Source organism: Hypomesus nipponensis, chromosome 16 (assembly GCF_054491055.1).
Source record: "Hypomesus nipponensis isolate SF chromosome 16, ASM5449105v1, whole genome shotgun sequence".
NCBI lineage: Eukaryota > Metazoa > Chordata > Actinopteri > Osmeriformes > Osmeridae > Hypomesus > Hypomesus nipponensis.
This window is the reverse complement of record NC_140376.1, coordinates 1,360,001-1,379,169: the sequence shown is the minus strand read 5'-3', so window position 1 is coordinate 1,379,169 and position 19,169 is coordinate 1,360,001. Positions and strand designations below refer to the sequence as shown.

The window sequence follows — 19,169 nt, the reverse complement described above, 5'->3', positions numbered from 1 at the left end:
GCGGGCTACTTCTGGCGAATTAGTCATTCATGAGGAGATAATTAACATCATGACCACCCTCACTCTCAACCCCATCAACACCCCCCCTCAACCAACACACACACCCTTGGCTTCTAACAGAAAACACACTTTGGACATTTGACTACACCTGAAACGTTTTGTGACAAGTACATTCCCACGGTGACACATCATCCATCTTGGATTGTCACTGGTGAGGCTTCTTTGTACCCGGTGTTAATCCGGAGGCATGTTTTCCGGATATTTCTATTGTTGTTTCTGCCCCTGCCGGCCTCTCCAGCTGGCAGATCCCAGGCTCAGGCCTTCTGCTGTACGGACTGCTGGCCTCAGCCTCAGCCAGCCTCCATCACACACACGCACACACACACCTGTGACAGCATCTGGCCATCGCAGGCACAGGTGCACTGTTTTGATTGGCTGCCTAAAACACCAACCCTAATGCTTCCCTAGTACCACAGACGTTTTTAAAACCAAATCTTCAGTCCTCGTCAACAATCCCATCACACAGACACACACAGAGACACACACACACAAAGACACACAGAAAATACCCTCCTGCTTCGAGGCGGCCCATCTAGCCCGTTCTGATTCCAGGCACAGCAAGACCACGTATGTCTGTGCCGTCTGATTCCATAAGAGGCATCATCTCTGTTATTATGCCGTGTCTGCTGTTAATGCCAGCTAATGGATGACCAATAAAGATAGATGAGGGAGGCAGTGTGAAGCTAATTGGCAGGACATGATGTCTGGCCACTGCCAGCCGTGACCGAGTACACACACACACACACGCACACGCACACACGCACACACAGCAACCCTTGGAGAGATATGGGATTAGTTTATTCTTCTTTTTAAATTAGTTGGAAAAACTAAGATATTTTTTGACGTGATTTATATAATATTGCGTTTGGATGTGACAGTCGTATTGTTGGAGACGTCAGAGTAACTAGTCCTGTGTGTTGCTAATGATGGTTCCTATTCGGCACCAGGTTATGGTTTTGCATTGGTCGGCCAGGTGTAAGTCTTCTAGTTGTGAGTTAGCACTCCGTGTTAAGGCTCCGCGTTAAGCCCTGGCCCAGACACTTGGGACAGTGAACAGAGGTGTCTCCAGGTGGCAGATGGATTTGAGCTGGAGAGCACAGCCATCGAACACCAGATTAGGTTAGCTGTAATCCTTCATCCTACTTGCGAAGCTGCTGAAATCTCCACTGTTCTTTCTCAATTATGTTATTAAATCCCTCTGGAGGTTTAGACTTCTCTGTCTGGCCCTGGGACTTACTTAGTACAAGTAACATTCAATAACTTGGTGTGTTTGCCCCTGTGTATTGGTTTGAATGGGGTTTGGTTATACATGTTTGATCCTTAGACTGTCTAATGAGAATTTCGAAAGAAAGACAATTTACACAGCAGAAGATGAGATGGGAAAATTATACATATATTACAGCAGTTATCGTACATCTCTCTCTATACTTGGCAAATACTGCACCTCTATTGGTTTCAAATGGTTTGAAAGAAGCCAGCCTACGCCTCAATGGCTCATGTCTGATCGGAGTCCAGAGATTAGAATGAAAATGACACAATAGAATAGAGGCAGGCGGAGTTCAACATCAGTTAGTTTTCAATTAGAAGCGGGTGAAGCAGAACGAGGTTGTTAGTGTTTTTATCGACTGCGCTGCTCTCCATTAGGATAACAAGAGAAGAGAAATCCATCCCGTTGTGTCACTAGCCGACTAGCTAACGACAACAAATACTTCCTTACTGTCAAAGAGGGGATCAGCTGTCCACCATGAGACACGAGAATGAGGAGAGAAGATGCTCGAGGAGAAAATTCGTAGCTCGAGCCCCCTCGTAAGCTCCTTCAAGAAGGGTCAGGGCAGGGTAATCAACTATCCGTTTCTGTCACTCTCCCTCTCTCTCTCCTCTCTTCCTCTCTATTTCCCTCTCCCTGCCCCTTATGCTTCCATTCAGCAGCATCTAGAGAGGGAGAGGGGGAGACAGGTGAAATGAAATGGGAGGTATTTATGACATTAACAGTTGGTTAGAAAAGGTTTCTTGAACGGTGGTTTTACGGAGGAATCCGGAAGAAGGGGAGGGATAGAATACATTAGAAGTTTCCGATATTCCCTCAGAAAACTTTCTTCAATTAATATCTCCAATCATAAACATTGACGTTGAAATTCAAAATGTTAATATTATATCAGAATATTATGAGTCTGATAAATACATGATACATGGGGGAAGAATTTAATCTTAATTCTTCGCAAAAGCAAATATTTTTGTTGTTGTTGTAAAGTTTTAGTTGTTTGGCCTTGGTGCTTGTTGGATTCGTTACTTTATGTATTTGTAATTATATAGCGTTATTTTGCAACTTGTATCTGTTTATATCAATAATACAACACTTTTGATATATGTCTAGTTTACGTCAATCGCTGAAAGTCCATTTATTCACATTGCTGGTTACTATTAATCTATTGCTAAGGTCTTGTGAGGCGCGTTGAAATGTTGTGCATCAGGCTAGAGTAGCCGAGCTCAGAAACCCTCCCCATTTCACCCTTTTGTGTTTATATATTTTTTTATACTTATGAGGTAAAACTGTCAACCATATCCAAAGTGCAGGACCAAAGAGAAATAATGTATGCTTTTGTTAGGTTCTTGGAAGACGATATGTGCTACGCCTTGCCCGTTTCAAATGTGAAAGATTTCAGACCTCTGCACAAAACAGATTTTGATAATCAGAAGGTGTATTTGGTTGACAGAACTGAAGAGAATGGCTGCGCAGGCCAGCCGTGCAAAGCACAGATCCTTGCCCTTGCAGGTAAGTTGACTTCCTTGCTTGTCTGCCAACGCCACGACGTTTTCTCTTATTTCGTAAATGAATTTATGGTAGACATAACAAACACTGAGTAATGTTTTCTCGCCTGCTGTCAAAACACACTGATAGCTCCAATCTGACAGCAGCACAGCGAACTCGTAATGCTAGCTAGCTAGGCTAACAGTGTTAACGATAGCTGACTTTGGTAGCTAGCTAGCTAGGTGCTATCAGCAATTTAATCACACCTCTGTGAGATGTGTCTGTAATACACAATAGCCTTCCAAAAGTAGTTGTCATTTACGGTGAAAGCTGAGGTAGATAGTGAGGTTAGCGAGCCAACATTGCTAGCATAGCTAGTTAGCAAAATACGTTAGCCTAGACGCGCATCTTGATCGTGGTGGCTGTTTACCAACAACAATAGTAACGTGAGAGACAGCAACTACAAGCTTTGTCCAGATGAATAACACGGAATGAAGCGTAGCATGTTGTCTACGTGCGGCGCTTCTGTTGTTGTTTAGTTGATCTTTGCTGTCTTGCAGTTAAAGATGTCTAGCCAGGTAGCCATCTGAGACAGCTTCCTACCTAGCATATGTAATAGCTTGCTAGCTGTGTTATAGACAGTGATACGTTAGCAAACATCTAAAAGGCATTAAGATAAACAATTTAGTTATAGAAATGCTTGTCAATTTACATGTTTTGCACACATATACTGCTACCCAAGATAGCGAACTGATTAACAATGTCAGTGTTGTACCTGTCCAGAATGAATGTTGGCTTCTAGGTAGCTAGCTAATTCATTATTTGTTTATCAGACTAGTGCCTCCGGCTAGCCAGGCTTAACGTTACCATGTAATACCAGGGTATTTAGCTAGATTACTAATCCTGGTATTTGAACAGTCTGGCTTTAAAAGATCTTAAATGATCTGAGATCCTTGCTAACGTCAGTTCTATGTACAATAGCTAGCCAGTTTGCGAGACTTGTTGATGCTTAACAAGTACCATCAGTATAGTTGTTGTCTTTATTTGAGCAGTTCATACAGTAGGCCTAGCAAAGATCAACTATAAGTTATCAGCCTGCAGTTGTTTTGGATCTACTTAGGATGGTTATGCTCCCACACTGGTTGGGGGTGATTTGAAGGCTATGAATAATTACTTTCCTGATTACGGAGGAATCTGTCATTTCCTGGCTGCAGTGAATGAGTGTCTGACGATGCTTATTTCGCCTTTCAGTAACCATAGAGGAATTTGAAAACAGTATAATGCAAAAGAAAATGAAAATTCCCAAGATGTCAACGAGGAACTCTGTAGAAAACCACTTTGGAGAGGAGAGACAGCCTCTGAGGCATAAAAAGGTGGGTTCAACTCAGCGACACACTGCAGGTTTACCATGTGCATAGAGCGACACACTATTCAAGTCTTTTATTTGTCAGGTACACAGAACAACACAAAGTCAGACTGGGCACTGAAATTCTTAAGACAAGACAACGCAAGCACCTGGTATAACATAACATATAAGTACACAGAACATAATTTACATCTATGCTGAGCTTAAATAAGTGAAACTTCCTAAATATACAGATAGCAATAAATAATCGACTATACTAACCCTAATACAAAAACTTCCTAAATTACAGATAACAATAAATAATACACTATACTAACCTTAAATGCACATAAAGCCTTTTTCAACCCTATAACCTATTCTAACCTAAGTGGAGTACAGTACAATAGTGCAAAATTGCTGATCAGTGACTATGTCAATGACCATACAGGAGCCTGGTGGCGAGGTACAGTGAGGTACAGTAGTGCAATATTACTGATAGTGCAACCAGTAGCTGAAAGTGACAGTGTATAAGTGACTAGTGTGCATTAGTGACAATGTATACGTGACTAGTGTGCAGTAACACTGCAGGTTCACCGTGTGCATAGAACGACACACTGCAGGTTCACCATGTGCATAGAGCGACACACTGCAGGTTCACCATGTGCATAGAGCAACACACTGCAGGTTCACCATGTGCATAGAGCGACACACTGCAGGTTCACCATGTGCATAGAGCAACACACTGCAGGTTCACCATGTGCATAGAGCGACACACTGCAGGTTCCCCATGTGCATAGAGCGACACACTGCAAGTTCACCATGTGCATAGAGCGACACACTGCAGGTTCACCATGTGCTTAGAGCGACACACTGCAGGTTCACCGTATGCATAGAGCGACATACTGCAGGTCCACCATGTGCATAGAGCGACACACTGCAGGTTCGCCGTATGCATAGAGCGACACACTGCAGGTTCACCGTGTGCACAGAGCGACACAGTGCAGGTTCACCATGTGCATAGAGCGACACAGTGCAGGTTCACCATGTGCATAGAGCGACACACTGCAGGTTCACCATGTGCATAGAACGACACACTGCAAGTTCACCATGTGCATAGAGCGACACACTGCAGGTTCACCATGTGCATAGAGCGACATACTGCAGGTTCACCATGTGCATAGAGCGACACACTGCAGGTTCACCGTATGCATAGAGCGACATACTGCAGGTTCACCGTATGCATAGAGCGACACACTGCAGGTTCACCGTGGATGGATACTCTGAAGGATGTCGCAGCATTTACGTGAGACTGAGACACGTGTGTCTTTTGATTCTTGTTCCTGCAGTTGTAGTTGCAAGAGGAAACAAACCTTCGAAGGTCCGTGTATGTTTATGACTTAATGAAACATTACCATGCAGTTGGCCGGTATCACAAAATCCCCCTTCTATTTTTACCGTATGCTGGATTAACACAAATTCAGCACTCTGGACAGCTGCCCTTTCACTGAGCAAATCCTCTGAGCGGCTCATCAGAGAACTCAGTAACTCCACTCCTTCCAGTCTCCACAGTCTGAGCCAGTCATCACAGCCCCTGCTGTCCCAATCTCTCACAGCTCCACCACCCCCGGCCCCTGGGGATTTGACATCCACTCTGGCCTTTGCAATCGAAACTAAATCTGTGATCCTAGACGCTGCATGGGATTGGCTGAGGCAGGTTTTCCTAACCTGAGGTTATTTAGCTACACACCTCAGGCCACCAGACTCCTCCTAAAAGTTCATTCTTTAGTACACCAATCAACATTAGATACGTTAGTTATATAGTTTCTTTCAGCTTTGTTTCTGCTGCAGTTCCAGCTAACTTTCCATTCCCTTCTGTCCCTGCCTCCAGGCCCAGTCTCACGACCAGGGCCGGCCCACCTCCACCTCCTCCAGGAGCCTGGCAGCAGTGGTGGCTCGCCTGGAGAGGAACGCAGCCACCTCCTGCCTGGAGGGAGACGAAGACCTGGAGGAAGACAGGCTGGCGGAGGAGGAGGAGGAGGGGGAGGAGGACGAGGACGAGGAGGAGATGGAGGAGAGGACCTGTGGGGCCGGGGAGCTGGGCGGCGGGGGGGAGGTGACCGTGGTGCCCCGAGTCCTGTACGAGGAGCTGGTCCACAGCTACAGGCAGCAGGAGGAGGAGATGAAGAGGCTCCAGCAGGAGCTGGAGAGGACACGCCGGCAGCTGGTGCAGCAGGCCAAGAAGCTGAAGGAGTACGGGAGTCTGCTGACGGAGGTCAAGGAGCTGAGAGACTTCAACAGGAGGCTCCAGGACGTGCTCCTCATGAGGCTGGGCAGCGGTGAGGAACACACACACACACTCACTCACACTAACACACACACACATACACACACTTACACACTAACACTTACACACTCACACACACACAGACCATTAGGAAGGCTCTTTAAACTGACACGAAAGACAGACTTGACATGAAATGCTCAAATTCAATCCACCTGAGTACACACAGACATACTGACAGACCCCAGAACAGACACAGAAATGCACTTAGACGCACTGTGCATTCAAGCAGGTAGACGGGTGGACTCACACACACAAACTTAGCCTCAGCCTACATTCCTCTGTTTGTAAAAACCCATAAATGGACACACGCGGCCCATAATATTTGATCTCAAGGTTCCTAATTGTATCTGGCCCTATCAAATAACTCCAAAACCTTACATGAAAAAACGAAAGCTTGGGGTACTATGACACTGTGTCTGGTTTAGTGCAGCCAGCCTTGCCTCAGGCTAGTATTAACTTGGGATTTCCCTCTGGTGCTGTAGCTAGCGCTAGCCTGACTATCTAATGGACAGGCTAAAGATAAGAGGAGCCATGGTGCTCTGGGGTTAGCTGTGGGTTGTGCTGACCGATATTAAAACTCATCAGTTACATGGGAGCTTAGTGTGGCCCGCTACCAAGACAGCTTACTGGGGCTAAAATAACCTACGGCAGGAGGGCTGGGGTCTGGGAGGGCTGGGGTCTGGGAGGGCTGGGGTCCGGGAGGGCTGGGGTCCGGGAGGGCTGGGGTCTGGGAGGGCTGGGGTCTGGGAGGGCTGGGGTCTGGGGGGTCTGGAAGGGCTGGGATCTGGGAGGGCTGGGATCTGGGAGGGCTGGGATCTGGGAGGGCTGGGGTCTGGGAGGGCTGGGGTCTGGGGGGTCTGGAAGGGCTGGGGTCTGGGGGGTCTGGAAGGGCTGGGGTCTGGGAGGGCTGGGATCTGGGAGGGCTGGGATCTGGGAGGGCTGGGGTCTGGGGGGTCTGGGGTCTGGGGGGTCTGGAAGGGCTGGGGTCTGGGAGGGCTGGGGTCTGGGGTGTCTGGGAGGGCTGGGGTCTGGGAGGGCTAGTGGATCTAAGAGTCTTCCCCCATGTCTTGATAATATCCTGGTGATGTTCTGATCAGCCAAACATGGTTACACCTCCTAGAGGCAGTGATACTGATGGTGTGTGTGTGTGTGTGTCCAGAGCCCATGCATGACAACGGAACTCAGACCATCAAGGCGGAGGTGGTGGAGCCCCTGGTGGAGGCCCAGGAGGTGTGCAGAGAGGAGGCCAACACCAGCTCCACTCACTCCCCCTCCCCCAGGACTGTGTACACCTTCAACGAGGGCAAGGTGAGCGCTGCCGCGCCCTGTCCTACACTCACTCACACACACTGACACACACACTGACACACACACTGACACACACACTGACACACACACACACAGGGCCACCACATATGCCATGTTTTCACCCCAACCTTCCTATCACACTCCCGAAACACAAAGTATTAGCCTGTTTTCAGCTGTGTACTGTGAAAGGAAACACGTTTGTGGTGACAGCCAATCCTGCTTGCCCCAATGTGTTTGCCTGGCATGCTAGCACTGCCAGACCATCTGGGTGTTAGCCTGTCTGCATTAACTTGTTAGCAATATTGTGCTACAACTTCCCTACTCAACGACAAGTAGGCTCTGTTCCCCTCAAGCGTGAAGAACAAAAGTAAATTACTGTAAGACTCATGTTGTCCTCGCTATTAATTATCTACACCAGAGGAATTTCAGTGAGTGACAGGTAGCTCTAGAAAAATGGAGTGGGAGAAGGGGGGGGGGGGGGGGTGAAAGGATGGAGGGGAAAAAAACATCTTGTCTAAGTTAAGAGAATGAAAAGCTGGTCTGCTGGCCAGGTGCCTAAAGCACATTACCTGTCAAGGGAAAAGCCTTTGGATGGCAGCCTAAATACCTTGCAGTGATAAGAGAGAGAGGCAGACAGAAGGGTTTGAAAAAGAAAGAGAGAGAGAAACAGAGACAGAGAGACACAGAGAGAGAGAGACACAGAGAGAGAGAGAGAGAGAGACACAGAGAGAGAGAGAGAGAGAGACACAGAGAGAGAGAGAAAGACAGAGAGAGAGAGAGAGAGAGAGAGAGAGAGAGAAGGAGCTGTGGGGGGTGGTTGAGGGAGAAAGAAAGAGGGGGAAAGGTGCCACGTGTCACTTTCTGCCCCGGTTCACAGAGGACACCCAGTCCCAGCCATCGGCTTGTGATGGAGCTGGATGCAGGGCAGGCTGGATGCAGGGCAGGATGGATGCAGGGCAGGGTGGATGCAGGGCAGGATGGATGCAGGGCAGGACACACAGCCAACAGATTGAAAGAGCAGCAGTGTTCTGTACATGTCTAAGCCCATCGGACTGGGGAGGTAATCTGAACCCACTGCCCTCTCAAAAGGTACATCCCACACCGGAGATTAACCATGTGGGCTTCGGTGGGGTTCACAGGAGCGCCATACTGCACGACTGACCAGCTGTTCACATGATTCCCTTTTCTCCCTGTGGTGTAAAGACTGTTTGTGGTCCTCTGTGATTGGCACCTGGGAAGCGAGGATTGCATGTAATGCAGGCCTCAAGTCTGTGTGTGTGTGGACTATGGAGTCAGGTGGTTGAGCGGTTAGGGAATCGTGCTAGTAATCTGAAGGTCGCCAGTTCGATTCCCGGCCGTGCTATATGACGTTGTGTCCTTGGGCAAGGCACTTCACCCTACTTGCCTCAGGGGGAATGTCCCTGTACTTACTGTAAGTCCCTCTGGATAAGAGCTTCTGTTAAATGACTAAATATAAGTCTGTGTTTGTGGTAGGGCACGATTATGGCCAAAATGATAATCACGATTATTTTGATCAATATTGAGATCACGATTAATTATCACGATTATTTGTTGATTTTAACCTAATCAAATTTGATTGTCACAATGTATTGTACCTGCAGAATGGATGTAAATAAAACTCAAAATATACAAAAACAAACGATTGATATATAATTTTCCAAATGTTACCGTCCATACTAACACGGTACATGACAATCGTTGTCATGGTTACGCCACTCCTGACCTTCCCTCCCTCCCTCCCGCCACGGTGCCCTGTGTACATACTCCTCTGGCAATACTATTTGGTGTTTTAAAATTGTCCCACCAGCTAGCTGTTCAGCCAGGTCTCACCCAGAATCGCCGCTCTGTTTGGTTTAAACCGTCTCCTCTGCCTTGTCCCCCTATCTTTCAGGCACACCGAGCAGGCTACAAAAATCACCTTCTGCGTAGGAGTAACGCATAGGCTATCTATTAAATGATAGGCTAATACTTGTACCTGAAGTAGCCTACACTAACTAAACTGGTAAATAAATTATAGAGATGGAGCAGCATATTTCTTTCACCTTCCATGTTCATCTTGACATTAGCTAAAGCTACCCCCAATGCCATAGCAACTGAACGTCATAGTATCTGAAAAGCTCCGTGGACCCCGTCCACACTAGCCTACTACGCAAACCCGGCGTTTTCAAATGTCTTCGGCTAGTAGAGCGTATTCGAAAAGCTCCGTTTTCAGTCCGATTACGCCGTGTTAGTGTGAACGGGAGGTACAAACGCAGACATATGAATGCATTTTTTAATTTACTCACTCCATGCAGCGCCGTAGCCGGCTGCAGCCTACAGATTGGAGAAAGAGTTTATCATAGCTCAATACATAAAATGACAAATGTTCCTACTTTACAGAGCCGTTTATAACTCCTCCCGAACTGCAAGCGGCAACTCTCGCTTGTCGTTGCATGCAGCCGCAGCCGATGTCGAACGTACCTATTGGTTTACGGAGCGCTAAATTGGCTTTGCAAAAAATAATTTTGATCCAGAGCGTTCTATTAACGGAATGACGAATTTAAAATATCGCTCGATCACGTGAATTTGATCGTGGGAAGCCGAAATCGTGATTGTGATTAAAATTCGATTAATCGTGCAGCCCTAGTCTGTGGACTAGAAGTTGACCAATAGTGTATTTTAAAGGCCAGGATAATAACAATGGTTCGGACAAGGGAAAGCCAATGAACAATGAATCGAGTGATATCTTAAACTATATTAAATAGATTTAAATAATATTAAAATTGCCTCTCTCTCCCCCCCCTGCAGGTGCACTTGGGCGGAGGGATCTGGGTGGAGGAAGAGAAGTGGCACCAGCTCCAGAGAACCCAGGGAGACTCCAAGTTCACCAAGAACCTGGCGGTGATGATCTGGGGCACGGAGACCCTGAAGAATCGCAGCGTCACCGGGGTAGCCACCAAGAAGAAGAAGGACGCCCTGCCCAAGCCACCGCTCTCTCCAAGCAAGCTCAAAATAGTCAGAGGTACAGTCCAGCCGCCCGCTTTCCGCACCATTTTGAATGGGTCTCAGACGTGCTTTCAGCCTGACCCTAGACTGGAAACACTGGTTTAGCAGAAACAGACCCAGAAGAGCGTTTTATGAACTCCAGACTAGTCTGAAGCTGTTCAACCTGTTTTACTGCCAAACATTCATCCTTAGATCTTTTGTTGGAACTGAACAAAAGCAACTGTCAGAGCCGTGGACTGCGGCGTCATCAACACTTTGAGTACAAGAAAGGCGTGTTGCAAATAACGTATCTTATCATTGTAGTGTGTACTGTCTTTAAGCTGCACCTCTCTCTCCTCAGAGTGTCTCTACGACCGAGTCTCTCAGGAGACGGCTGACAGCGCAGAGATCACCCAGCGCTTATCCAAGGTCAACAAGTACATCTGCGAAAAGATCATGGACATCAACAAGTCCATCAAGAACGAGGAGCGGCGCGAGTCCAAGCTACTGATCCGCCAGACGGTGAAGGTGGAGAACTACAGCTACGACACCATGTAGTCCAGACCCCTGTCCCCTGGCCCCTCCCCCATCCCTGTAGCTCCGCCTCATCCACAGCGCCCGAGGAGGATGAGGGAGAGCGGTGGTGTGATCTGCTGCGCCATTGCAAGAGCAGCCCAACCAATGTCTATGGGCCTTCCCCTTCCTCCACATGCTATTGGCCCTTCTGGCTGACAAGACAGCTTTACCTACCAATCCGTGCGGTCAGGGATGGAGTGTATTAGTGTGGTCGTATTGTATTTTTGTAAGCTGATTGGGGGGGGGGTGTATGGGGGGGGGGGGGGGGGGTGGAGGTTAGTGGTGTGTGTGCTGATGGAGTGAGATCTTCTTCAGTGGTAGGGTTGAGAGGATCTGGCCTTTGTTCTGTGTCAGAACATGATATTATGACCTCAAGGCTCGTTAGAACCGAGAACCGACTTTCTTCTGATCACACATCTTCTGCTGTTAGGAAGATGGTGATGGTGGTGATGATGGTGCTAGTGTGTTTGTGTTTGTGTGTGATGACGGAGGAATGAGGTGAAGGGTTTGACTGTCTTTGTGGTACTTCACATGAGCTCAAAGAGGCACTTTGTTAAAACAAGCTTTATGAAATCCATGTCTTAATTCGTACACGCATGGTCAGGTTAGTGCAATTCATCTGGAGATAAATTGGTGTGATCCAGTCAGTAGGACCTGTCGGTGAGCTTTTAGATGCAGGTTGAAGATGGTTGTTGCCAGAGAAAAAGAGAGGTCATGGTTGGAATCCTGTGAAACAGGACAGCTTTTGATCTTTCAACCTCTGGGATCTCCTAACCCTAGTGTTGAGGTCAAGTTTGTGCTCTGCCTTCAGATCTGATGCAGCGATGTTCTAGAATCAAGCTGTGCTGCAGACGACCTCACCGGGCTGGCATACGCGTGTCTTCACGCCCAGAAAGGCCTTAAGGTTGATTGGGCAATCAGAAAGGACCTACAGGGTCCTCTTCCTCTCTGTTAAGCTATATAGCTTGTCAGGAGTCACCGGCACTTTGGAGATGTTTGCTGGAGTTAGAGCTAGCTCGCTAGCTCGCTAGCTCGCTAGCCAGTCGAGGAAGCAAGGTACTGTTTGTTTCCTAGCCCATGTCTTGTGAGGTAAAGCTGTCTTTCTTCTCACAGTTGACTGTAGTCGACTGGATCAGCCATCCCATAATAGTCCTCCCCTTCTCTATGTGTTACACCACGGGGTGGGGGGTAAGACATGAGGTTGCTGTAGCTAGCGACCATGACTTAAACGACATGCCATTGGAACTTCTGAAATTGTTCTTGTTCTGTGTTTGTTTTGGTTGGTTTGTTTGTTTGTTTGTTTGTTGTTGTTTTGGTTCCTCCCCGTGTGTCTGCAGACCTGCAGCCTGGAACTAAAAGCCACAGATGAAATGTGGCCTGAGCCGCAGCTGTGGCGTCACTGTGAATCTGCTGCAGCCTGTCTGTCCATCTGTCTCTCTGACTGGCAGGGGCCCGCCTTCACCCCCACCCAACCATAACACGTGTGTGTCTGTGGCTATGTGTGTGTGGTATATGTGTGTGTGTGTCTTTTACATCTTCATGATTTCTTTATATTTCTGACAGTCAACCTTTCCTCAAGCTACCGGTTTTCAGAGACATTTTAGTTGCAGATGATGTTTTTTGTAGTTGTTTTGTCTTCTCACAAACGTTGTGTGTTTTCGTATCTGGGTTACTGTTCGACGTGACATCATTCAGCCTCCTGCTCAGCTCCACAGCTGATTGGACAAGAGACTCTGTAATTCCTTTATTACCTGGACAATTCTATTTTTTTTTTTTATACATGTGTGTGTTTGTTTTCATAAGGACTTCTTGGCTTTAAGCTTTGTATGGTATAACCTATAGTAGATTGTTGTTATCAACACTCTGATGAGTGTTAAAAAAGAATACTGTTCTTCGCGTAGGTTGATTGGTTAGCAACAGCCTCGGCCAATCAGCAGGGGCAAGCAACAAGAAAAAGAAAACGCATTGGACATTAGTACGAGCTAGCTAACTCGCAAAAAAAATATTCAATATCCATAGAAACTAGCTGTCCACGACCACAGTAGATTTGATTAGAGCGGAGCTAGCTACGAGATGACGTAGCGGTAGCGGCTAGCTCGTCACACCAGACAGTCAGTAGAGCCCCCCGAACACATCCGAGCTCATATCATGATGATTGGAACGATGATGATGGCTCTGTGGACTCTTAAAGGTATCTTTGCTGTGTTATCAGTGAAAGGGTTGTCTGGCCCTAGTGAATCATTCTCCTAGAATTCTGGAATGACGCCGGCTTGATACAAATCATTAATATTGAGTGCACTTTAAAAGTGTGGACAAGTAGCCAAGTCCTGAGGAGAAATGGGTTTGTCCGCTTGTACAAGTTATTTTGTATTATTATTGGCTGTCTAGAATCAGAGGCCCAAACAATCAGTGTATGATTAAGCACCTTAACAAGACTTTGATATGATGAGGAAAAAAAAAGCTGTTTGGTAAAGTAAGTGAGGCTAGCGAGAGTAGTGTGTGTGTGTGTGTGTGAGAGAGTGTGAGTGAGAGAGAGAGAGAGAGAGAGAGAGAGAGAGAGAGAGGCTCTGACTACTGGCTGGCTAGGCCTGTCTTAGACCATGTCCTAGCCTAGTCGACACTAGTTAGGACTGTTCTAAGCTAGAGCATAGGTATAGTGTCACTGATTTGAGGACCTTGTGGAAAGCGGCAAGTATGCTTAGACTGGGTTGCGTGCTGTAACTGAATGCATCCAGGTACTATCTCTAGAGATGTGTGTACACAGTAATGATGATGAGCCAAAGTGTTCAGTGGACACTGGAACCCAACAGGAATGCAAAGATGATCAGATGACTTTAAATTTGCACAAAGATTCCCCTCGCTAAGGTTTTAGATCCAAGCTATGTACAGTTTTACACCTCATACACAGGTGGACAACCAATACAAGTCATGTGCTTTTCATCGTTTTTTGAGTAAGTGAGTAATCGGTTTAGATGTAATCTTTTATGTGTTTTTTAAATAATTTTTTCGTCAGGTTTACAGACAGATGATGAGGATGGTTAAACGAAGATGATACCTGCCGATCAACCTTTTAGGTGACATGGGGGGAGGGGGGGGGGGGACACAGTGTAAACCAATCCCAATGATTTAAACCTGCCATGTGAACCAATCACGATGAGTTCCTGTGACACAAGTTCCTGTTGTTGTTATTGATGATGTTGTTTCCTGTTTGTTTGTTTTCTGATGCCAAAAAAGTAGGTTAATTTAGAACTAAAGACTGTGACATTCTTAGACACAGAATAAGGCTAGTCTCAAAGAAATGGAGATGTAATTGTTCTGTAACCTGGGACTAGGCATAGTCTGCTTGGTGGACTATCATCCACCTGTTAAGTTGTCCATCACTTCATAAGATTCCAAGGACCAGTTCAGGTTTAAAACACGCCAGTATCACACAACCCAACTGCCCAGTGCTAATACAAGCACTCCCGACCACAGGCAGTGACATCACTTCCTCATTCTGCTGTGCACCAGAAGTGACACGGCAGGCCCATCCAGGAAGTCTGTCTGTCTGTCTGAACCTCAGACAGAGCCCCGCCCGCTCCACAGAAGACGAGAATCACAAGACAAAATGATTATTTTCTCTCTCTGAACTGTGACTTTTCCGCAATACAACCCATAGCAAGTTCTTCATTTAGCTTCACTGCCCTACCTCATCCCTACTCTGGTGTCCGTGTGTGTATGTGTATTGTATGGTTGTCTGTTTTCAAAAGCTATCGGAAAGCGAACCCTTTTCCACCTGTACAGTATGTAAACGCCTCAGTATAAGATCAACATTATGATTTGAAAATCACCTTTTTAAACTGCTTACTGAAGATGCTGCTGTAGAGGGGTGCAGAGGTGTTCTCACGTGTACACTGGGCATGCTGCTCAAGCTGTGGGGTGGTGGGTGTGGCCTGTTGTGGGGGGGGTGGCCTGTTGTGGGGTGGGGGGTGGCCTGATTTGTGATGGGGGGTGGCCTGTGAACGTATGTGTGCGTTTGTCGCTTTCTGAGATTTCTACTGGTTGTCGGTGCTACCAGCAAAACAGGTTGACTAATCTGTCTGACCTCAAAAGGTGCTAAGTTTTTCTATGTTTTTAACCTCATTCAGCGATACCTTCAGGTGGATAGCCCGTCACCAAGGCCCCCCCCTCCACTCCATCCCATCCCCCTCCTCCCACCCCCAGCCCCCCCACCCTCTCCATCCCCCTCCTCCCCCCCCAGCCCCCCACCCTCTCAAAATCATCAACAAATCACTTTTCTGACATTGTAAGCCAAATGTTTGCTAATGATTATGGCTGAAACTGCAAGCTACCTGCCGTCCAGTCCAAGCCAGATCCACATTCTCATGTAACACAAAGTACCTCAACTCACTGCTGGTCTCAGAATATGTACTGGAAACACGTGGAAGTGACATCTTTACATTATTATATGACAAGATGTCACTCAGAGGACTGGACAAACCAAGTGGTTCTTCGTACAGTAAATACGTTTACCCGGAAATTAGTTTCAGCTGTGGTAGACCTGGGATTATCGGATTCCTTTTACAAAAGGTGTGGTTTAGGCGTCCTGAACCTAACCCCTCACACATCCACAGCACTTTTTACTGGATAATAAGAGATTAGAACACGGCGTCGCTAATTTGTGTATCAGTGAAAACCCTGATAATGGGTAAGGTTGGAGAATGTACCAAAGTGGACTCACTTTCTTTATTGTTTATATCAGGAGAAAAGAGTCTTCTGGTGGTTGATAACCATCGGCATGGCTTCATATGGAGTGAAATCTCATCATCTGACTTGTGATCAGATGATGCCAATGCTCTTTCCCCACTCATTTCATTTCTATGTTCCCCTTCCATCCTCTTTGCTGCTGAGTAATATCATAATATACATAGATATATATAAATGAATATATACTTATCAATATTTTTTAAGAAGATGTCAAGTGAGAGTGTGCTCACAAATGACTGTGAACCAGAGTCAAGGATGCAGTCAATACAGTGTATGTATAAATGCTGTGCACTTCAGACCTGGGTCATCAATACTCCCTTCGTTTCCACCCATGTCACTGTGCAGGGTGAGACCAATCAAACACACCTCAAGTATTTTACACAACCTGAGGGAGCAGATTAGACCCTGGACTGATTCGATATACTGTACAGCTGTTTTCCAATGCTCTGCTGTGACTGTGTGTGGTTGTTCCTCTACTCTCAGGCTTTCTCTGCTCATGAGATATCCTGTTTCCACACTTAGAGGATCCTGGATCAGGATGGTGCGTTCCCTCTCCCTTGGGTGTTAGTACCCAGACACGGCACAACAGAATCTGGGACCAGGACGCAGGGATGTGGAGGGAGAGAGAGACAAGAGGCCCACCCCAAATGTGAATGTCTGTAGAGACCCACCCCTCCCCCTCTCTCTCCCGAGAGGAATTTACGAAAGCCACCCCTTGCAGAACCGCCCCCACCTCTGCTACGCGAGCGATCCTAACGCTTATAGCATCCTGTTCTTGTGTGTGGTTTCACTGCAGTTTGTCATTCAGTAAATCCAGGTTAACCTGTTCGATGTACAGATCAACAAAAATAAATCCAGACTTTTATTCTACCAGAAACCTTGTCTTGATTATCTGTGGCTCTGTCTATCTAAAACCCTGCGTTCACCTTGATTATGTACAACCAGTAAAAGGTCATGTTCTGTGTGGGTGTTGTTCCCAATACCATCAGTTGAAATCCTGAAGTTTCTCCCGAGGGCTGACAGTTTGACAGTCAGCATCCCACCCTGCTGATGAGCAGGAGACACCCCAGAGAGTGGATCTCACATGGGGCTGGTGTTATCTCACAGGGGCCTGGGCCTATCTCCATCCGTCTCCCGGCTCACTGAGCCTGGGACTGGAAGATCAGATGTCCTGACTGTTTCTACGATCCTCTTAGTGGCTTTCTTTTTTTCTTTTTTTTTCATCCTCGTCCGACACAAACCTCCCCGTGAGCCTGCAATCCTCACATCATCTGCGAGATCAATTCTCGTTCGCTACATGTCTTCCTACCGCTTCTGACACTAGGTTTGAAGCCCTAGGCTGATATACTGGTGTGTGCTTCAGTATAAATATATATATATATCTGTGTGTGTGGTGTGTGTGACGTGCAGGCTTCCTGTGTGTTCGCAGGCTTTAGGGATTACCAGTCGGCATGATCTCAGTGTCAGCCCTAAACAGACAGATCTGGGATTCAGAGGAGACAGTTTTCACACCAGCCGACGACACCCTGCCTCTGAGTCGGGCTGCCTCTGAGTCGGGCTGCCTCTGGGATGTGCTGCCTCGGAGGCAGGATGGCAGGGCCCAAAGCTGCCTCGGAGGCAGGATGGCAGGGCCCAAAGCTGCCTCGGAGGCACACAGGGACACCACAGCCAGGTCATTGCCTCATATCTTAGAGGAGGCTGTGAGTCTCGGAGCGTAGTATCGCATGAACAATTAAGTTACATTTAGTCATTTAGCAGACGCTCTTACCCAGAGCGACTTACAGTGAGTACAGGGACATTCCCCCCCGAGGCAAGTAGGGTGATGTGCCTTGCCCAGGGACACACATTGATTTGGCACAGCCCAGTATCAAACCAGCAACCTTCTGATTGGCAGCCCGATTCCCTAACCGCTCAGCCATCTGCCACCAGGCAGGGTCGGACTGGCTGCGGGAGAGTCAGGAGATTTCCCTAACGGCCGGTCAAACAGCCGCAGCATGATGCAAAAAATAATAATAATACACGGATCGTGGGCCTTTCTACATTTCAAAATCCCGGGCTGTTTTTCAGTCCCAGTCCAGACCTGATGCTTGGTGTCTTCATCACTCCTCTGTGATGTATGGCTGCCGTCTTCAGTGACAGGATGATGATTCAGGGAACTGAGGATGATGGATAGTTGGTGGGCTAGACTGAGTACTTGTAGATGGGGCTAGACTAGGCTTGGCTGGGCTGGCTATGGCTGGGCTATGGCTGGGCTGGGCTATGGCTGGGCTGGGCTAGGCTGGGCTGGGCTATGGCTGGGCTGGGCTAGGCTAGGCTATAGCTGGGCTGGGCTATGGCTGGGCTGGGCTGGGCTATGGCTGGGCTGGGCTAGGCTATAGCTGGGCTGGGCTATGGCTGGGCTGGGCTAGGCTATAGCTGGGCTGGGCTCTGGCTGGGCTGGGCTGGGCTGGGCTGGGCTGGGCTGGGCTGGGCTGGGCTAGGCTATAGCTGGGCTGGGCTGGGCTGGGCTGGGCTAGGCTATAGCTGGGCTGGGCTATGGCTGGGCTGGGCTGGGCTAGGCTATAGCTGGGCTGGGCTGGGCTATGGCTGGGCTAGGCTATAGCTGGGCTGGGCTGGGCTGGGCTGGGCTGGGCTGTGGCTGGGCTGGGCTGTGGCTGGGCTGGGCTGGGCTGGGCTGTGGCGAGGATAGACGAGGTGAGCTTGACCGGTGTCTGAATGCTGACGATGACCCCATCTGGTACCGATGTTCTCAAGATGAGGTGTCTGAAACTGGGCATTCACACACTCGCACACAGATGATTGGCTGTGTGTGTGAGCATATGTGCACAGACTCGCTTCATTCCCACATATTAGCCTTATTTAAAGAGGAAATGGCTTTAGACTCTCCTTTCACAGCCTCCTCCCTCCTCGCTCTCTTGTTCCTTCCAAGCAGAAGGTTCTACAAATGGCTTCTATTAATGCAGAATGCTTCCCTCAATTAAAAAAGATTCAAAGCGATCATGAATTTTTCATTCTCAGAGCGTTTAGGCTAATTATCTCTGAAATGAAGCACGTTG

At 47.7% G+C, this 19,169-nt stretch overlaps 2 protein-coding genes across 5 annotated transcripts in view; both read left to right on the top strand.

Annotated features, from left to right (window-relative positions):
* agbl4 (AGBL carboxypeptidase 4) overlaps positions 1 to 19,169 on the top strand; it is a 160,615-nt gene that overhangs the window by 109,871 nt on the left and 31,575 nt on the right. The gene's annotated exons all lie outside the window — the stretch shown is intronic.
* bend5 (BEN domain containing 5) lies at positions 1,906 to 16,990 on the top strand. 3 transcript variants are annotated; one of them, XR_014731443.1, is made up of 8 exons: positions 1,906 to 2,833; positions 4,061 to 4,182; positions 6,043 to 6,490; positions 7,658 to 7,806; positions 10,615 to 10,828; positions 11,153 to 11,319; positions 12,705 to 14,441; positions 16,597 to 16,990. XR_014731443.1 is itself a non-coding variant. In XM_084675615.1 (7 exons), the coding sequence occupies exons 1-7, from the start codon at positions 2,650 to 2,652 to the stop codon at positions 16,633 to 16,635; spliced, it is 1,323 nt and encodes a 440-aa protein (XP_084531741.1). In that variant the 5' UTR covers positions 1,915 to 2,649; the 3' UTR covers positions 16,636 to 16,990. The 3 variants fall into 3 exon arrangements, 2 of the variants coding, with proteins under 2 accessions (XP_084531742.1, XP_084531741.1); XM_084675615.1 differs by lacking the exon at positions 12,705 to 14,441 and having other exon boundaries at positions 1,915 to 2,833; XM_084675616.1 differs by lacking the exons at positions 12,705 to 14,441; positions 16,597 to 16,990 and having other exon boundaries at positions 1,907 to 2,833; positions 11,153 to 11,602.

Coding starts and splice junctions, on each gene's coding strand:
- bend5 (XM_084675615.1), top strand. CDS start 2,650: ATGTATGCTTTTGTTAGGTTCTTGGAAGACGATATGTGCTACGCCTTG. Junction 2,834..4,060: donor ACAGATCCTTGCCCTTGCAG/GTAAGTTGACTT, acceptor TTCGCCTTTCAG/TAACCATAGAGGAATTTGAA. Junction 10,829..11,152: donor CAAGCTCAAAATAGTCAGAG/GTACAGTCCAGC, acceptor CTCTCTCCTCAG/AGTGTCTCTACGACCGAGTC.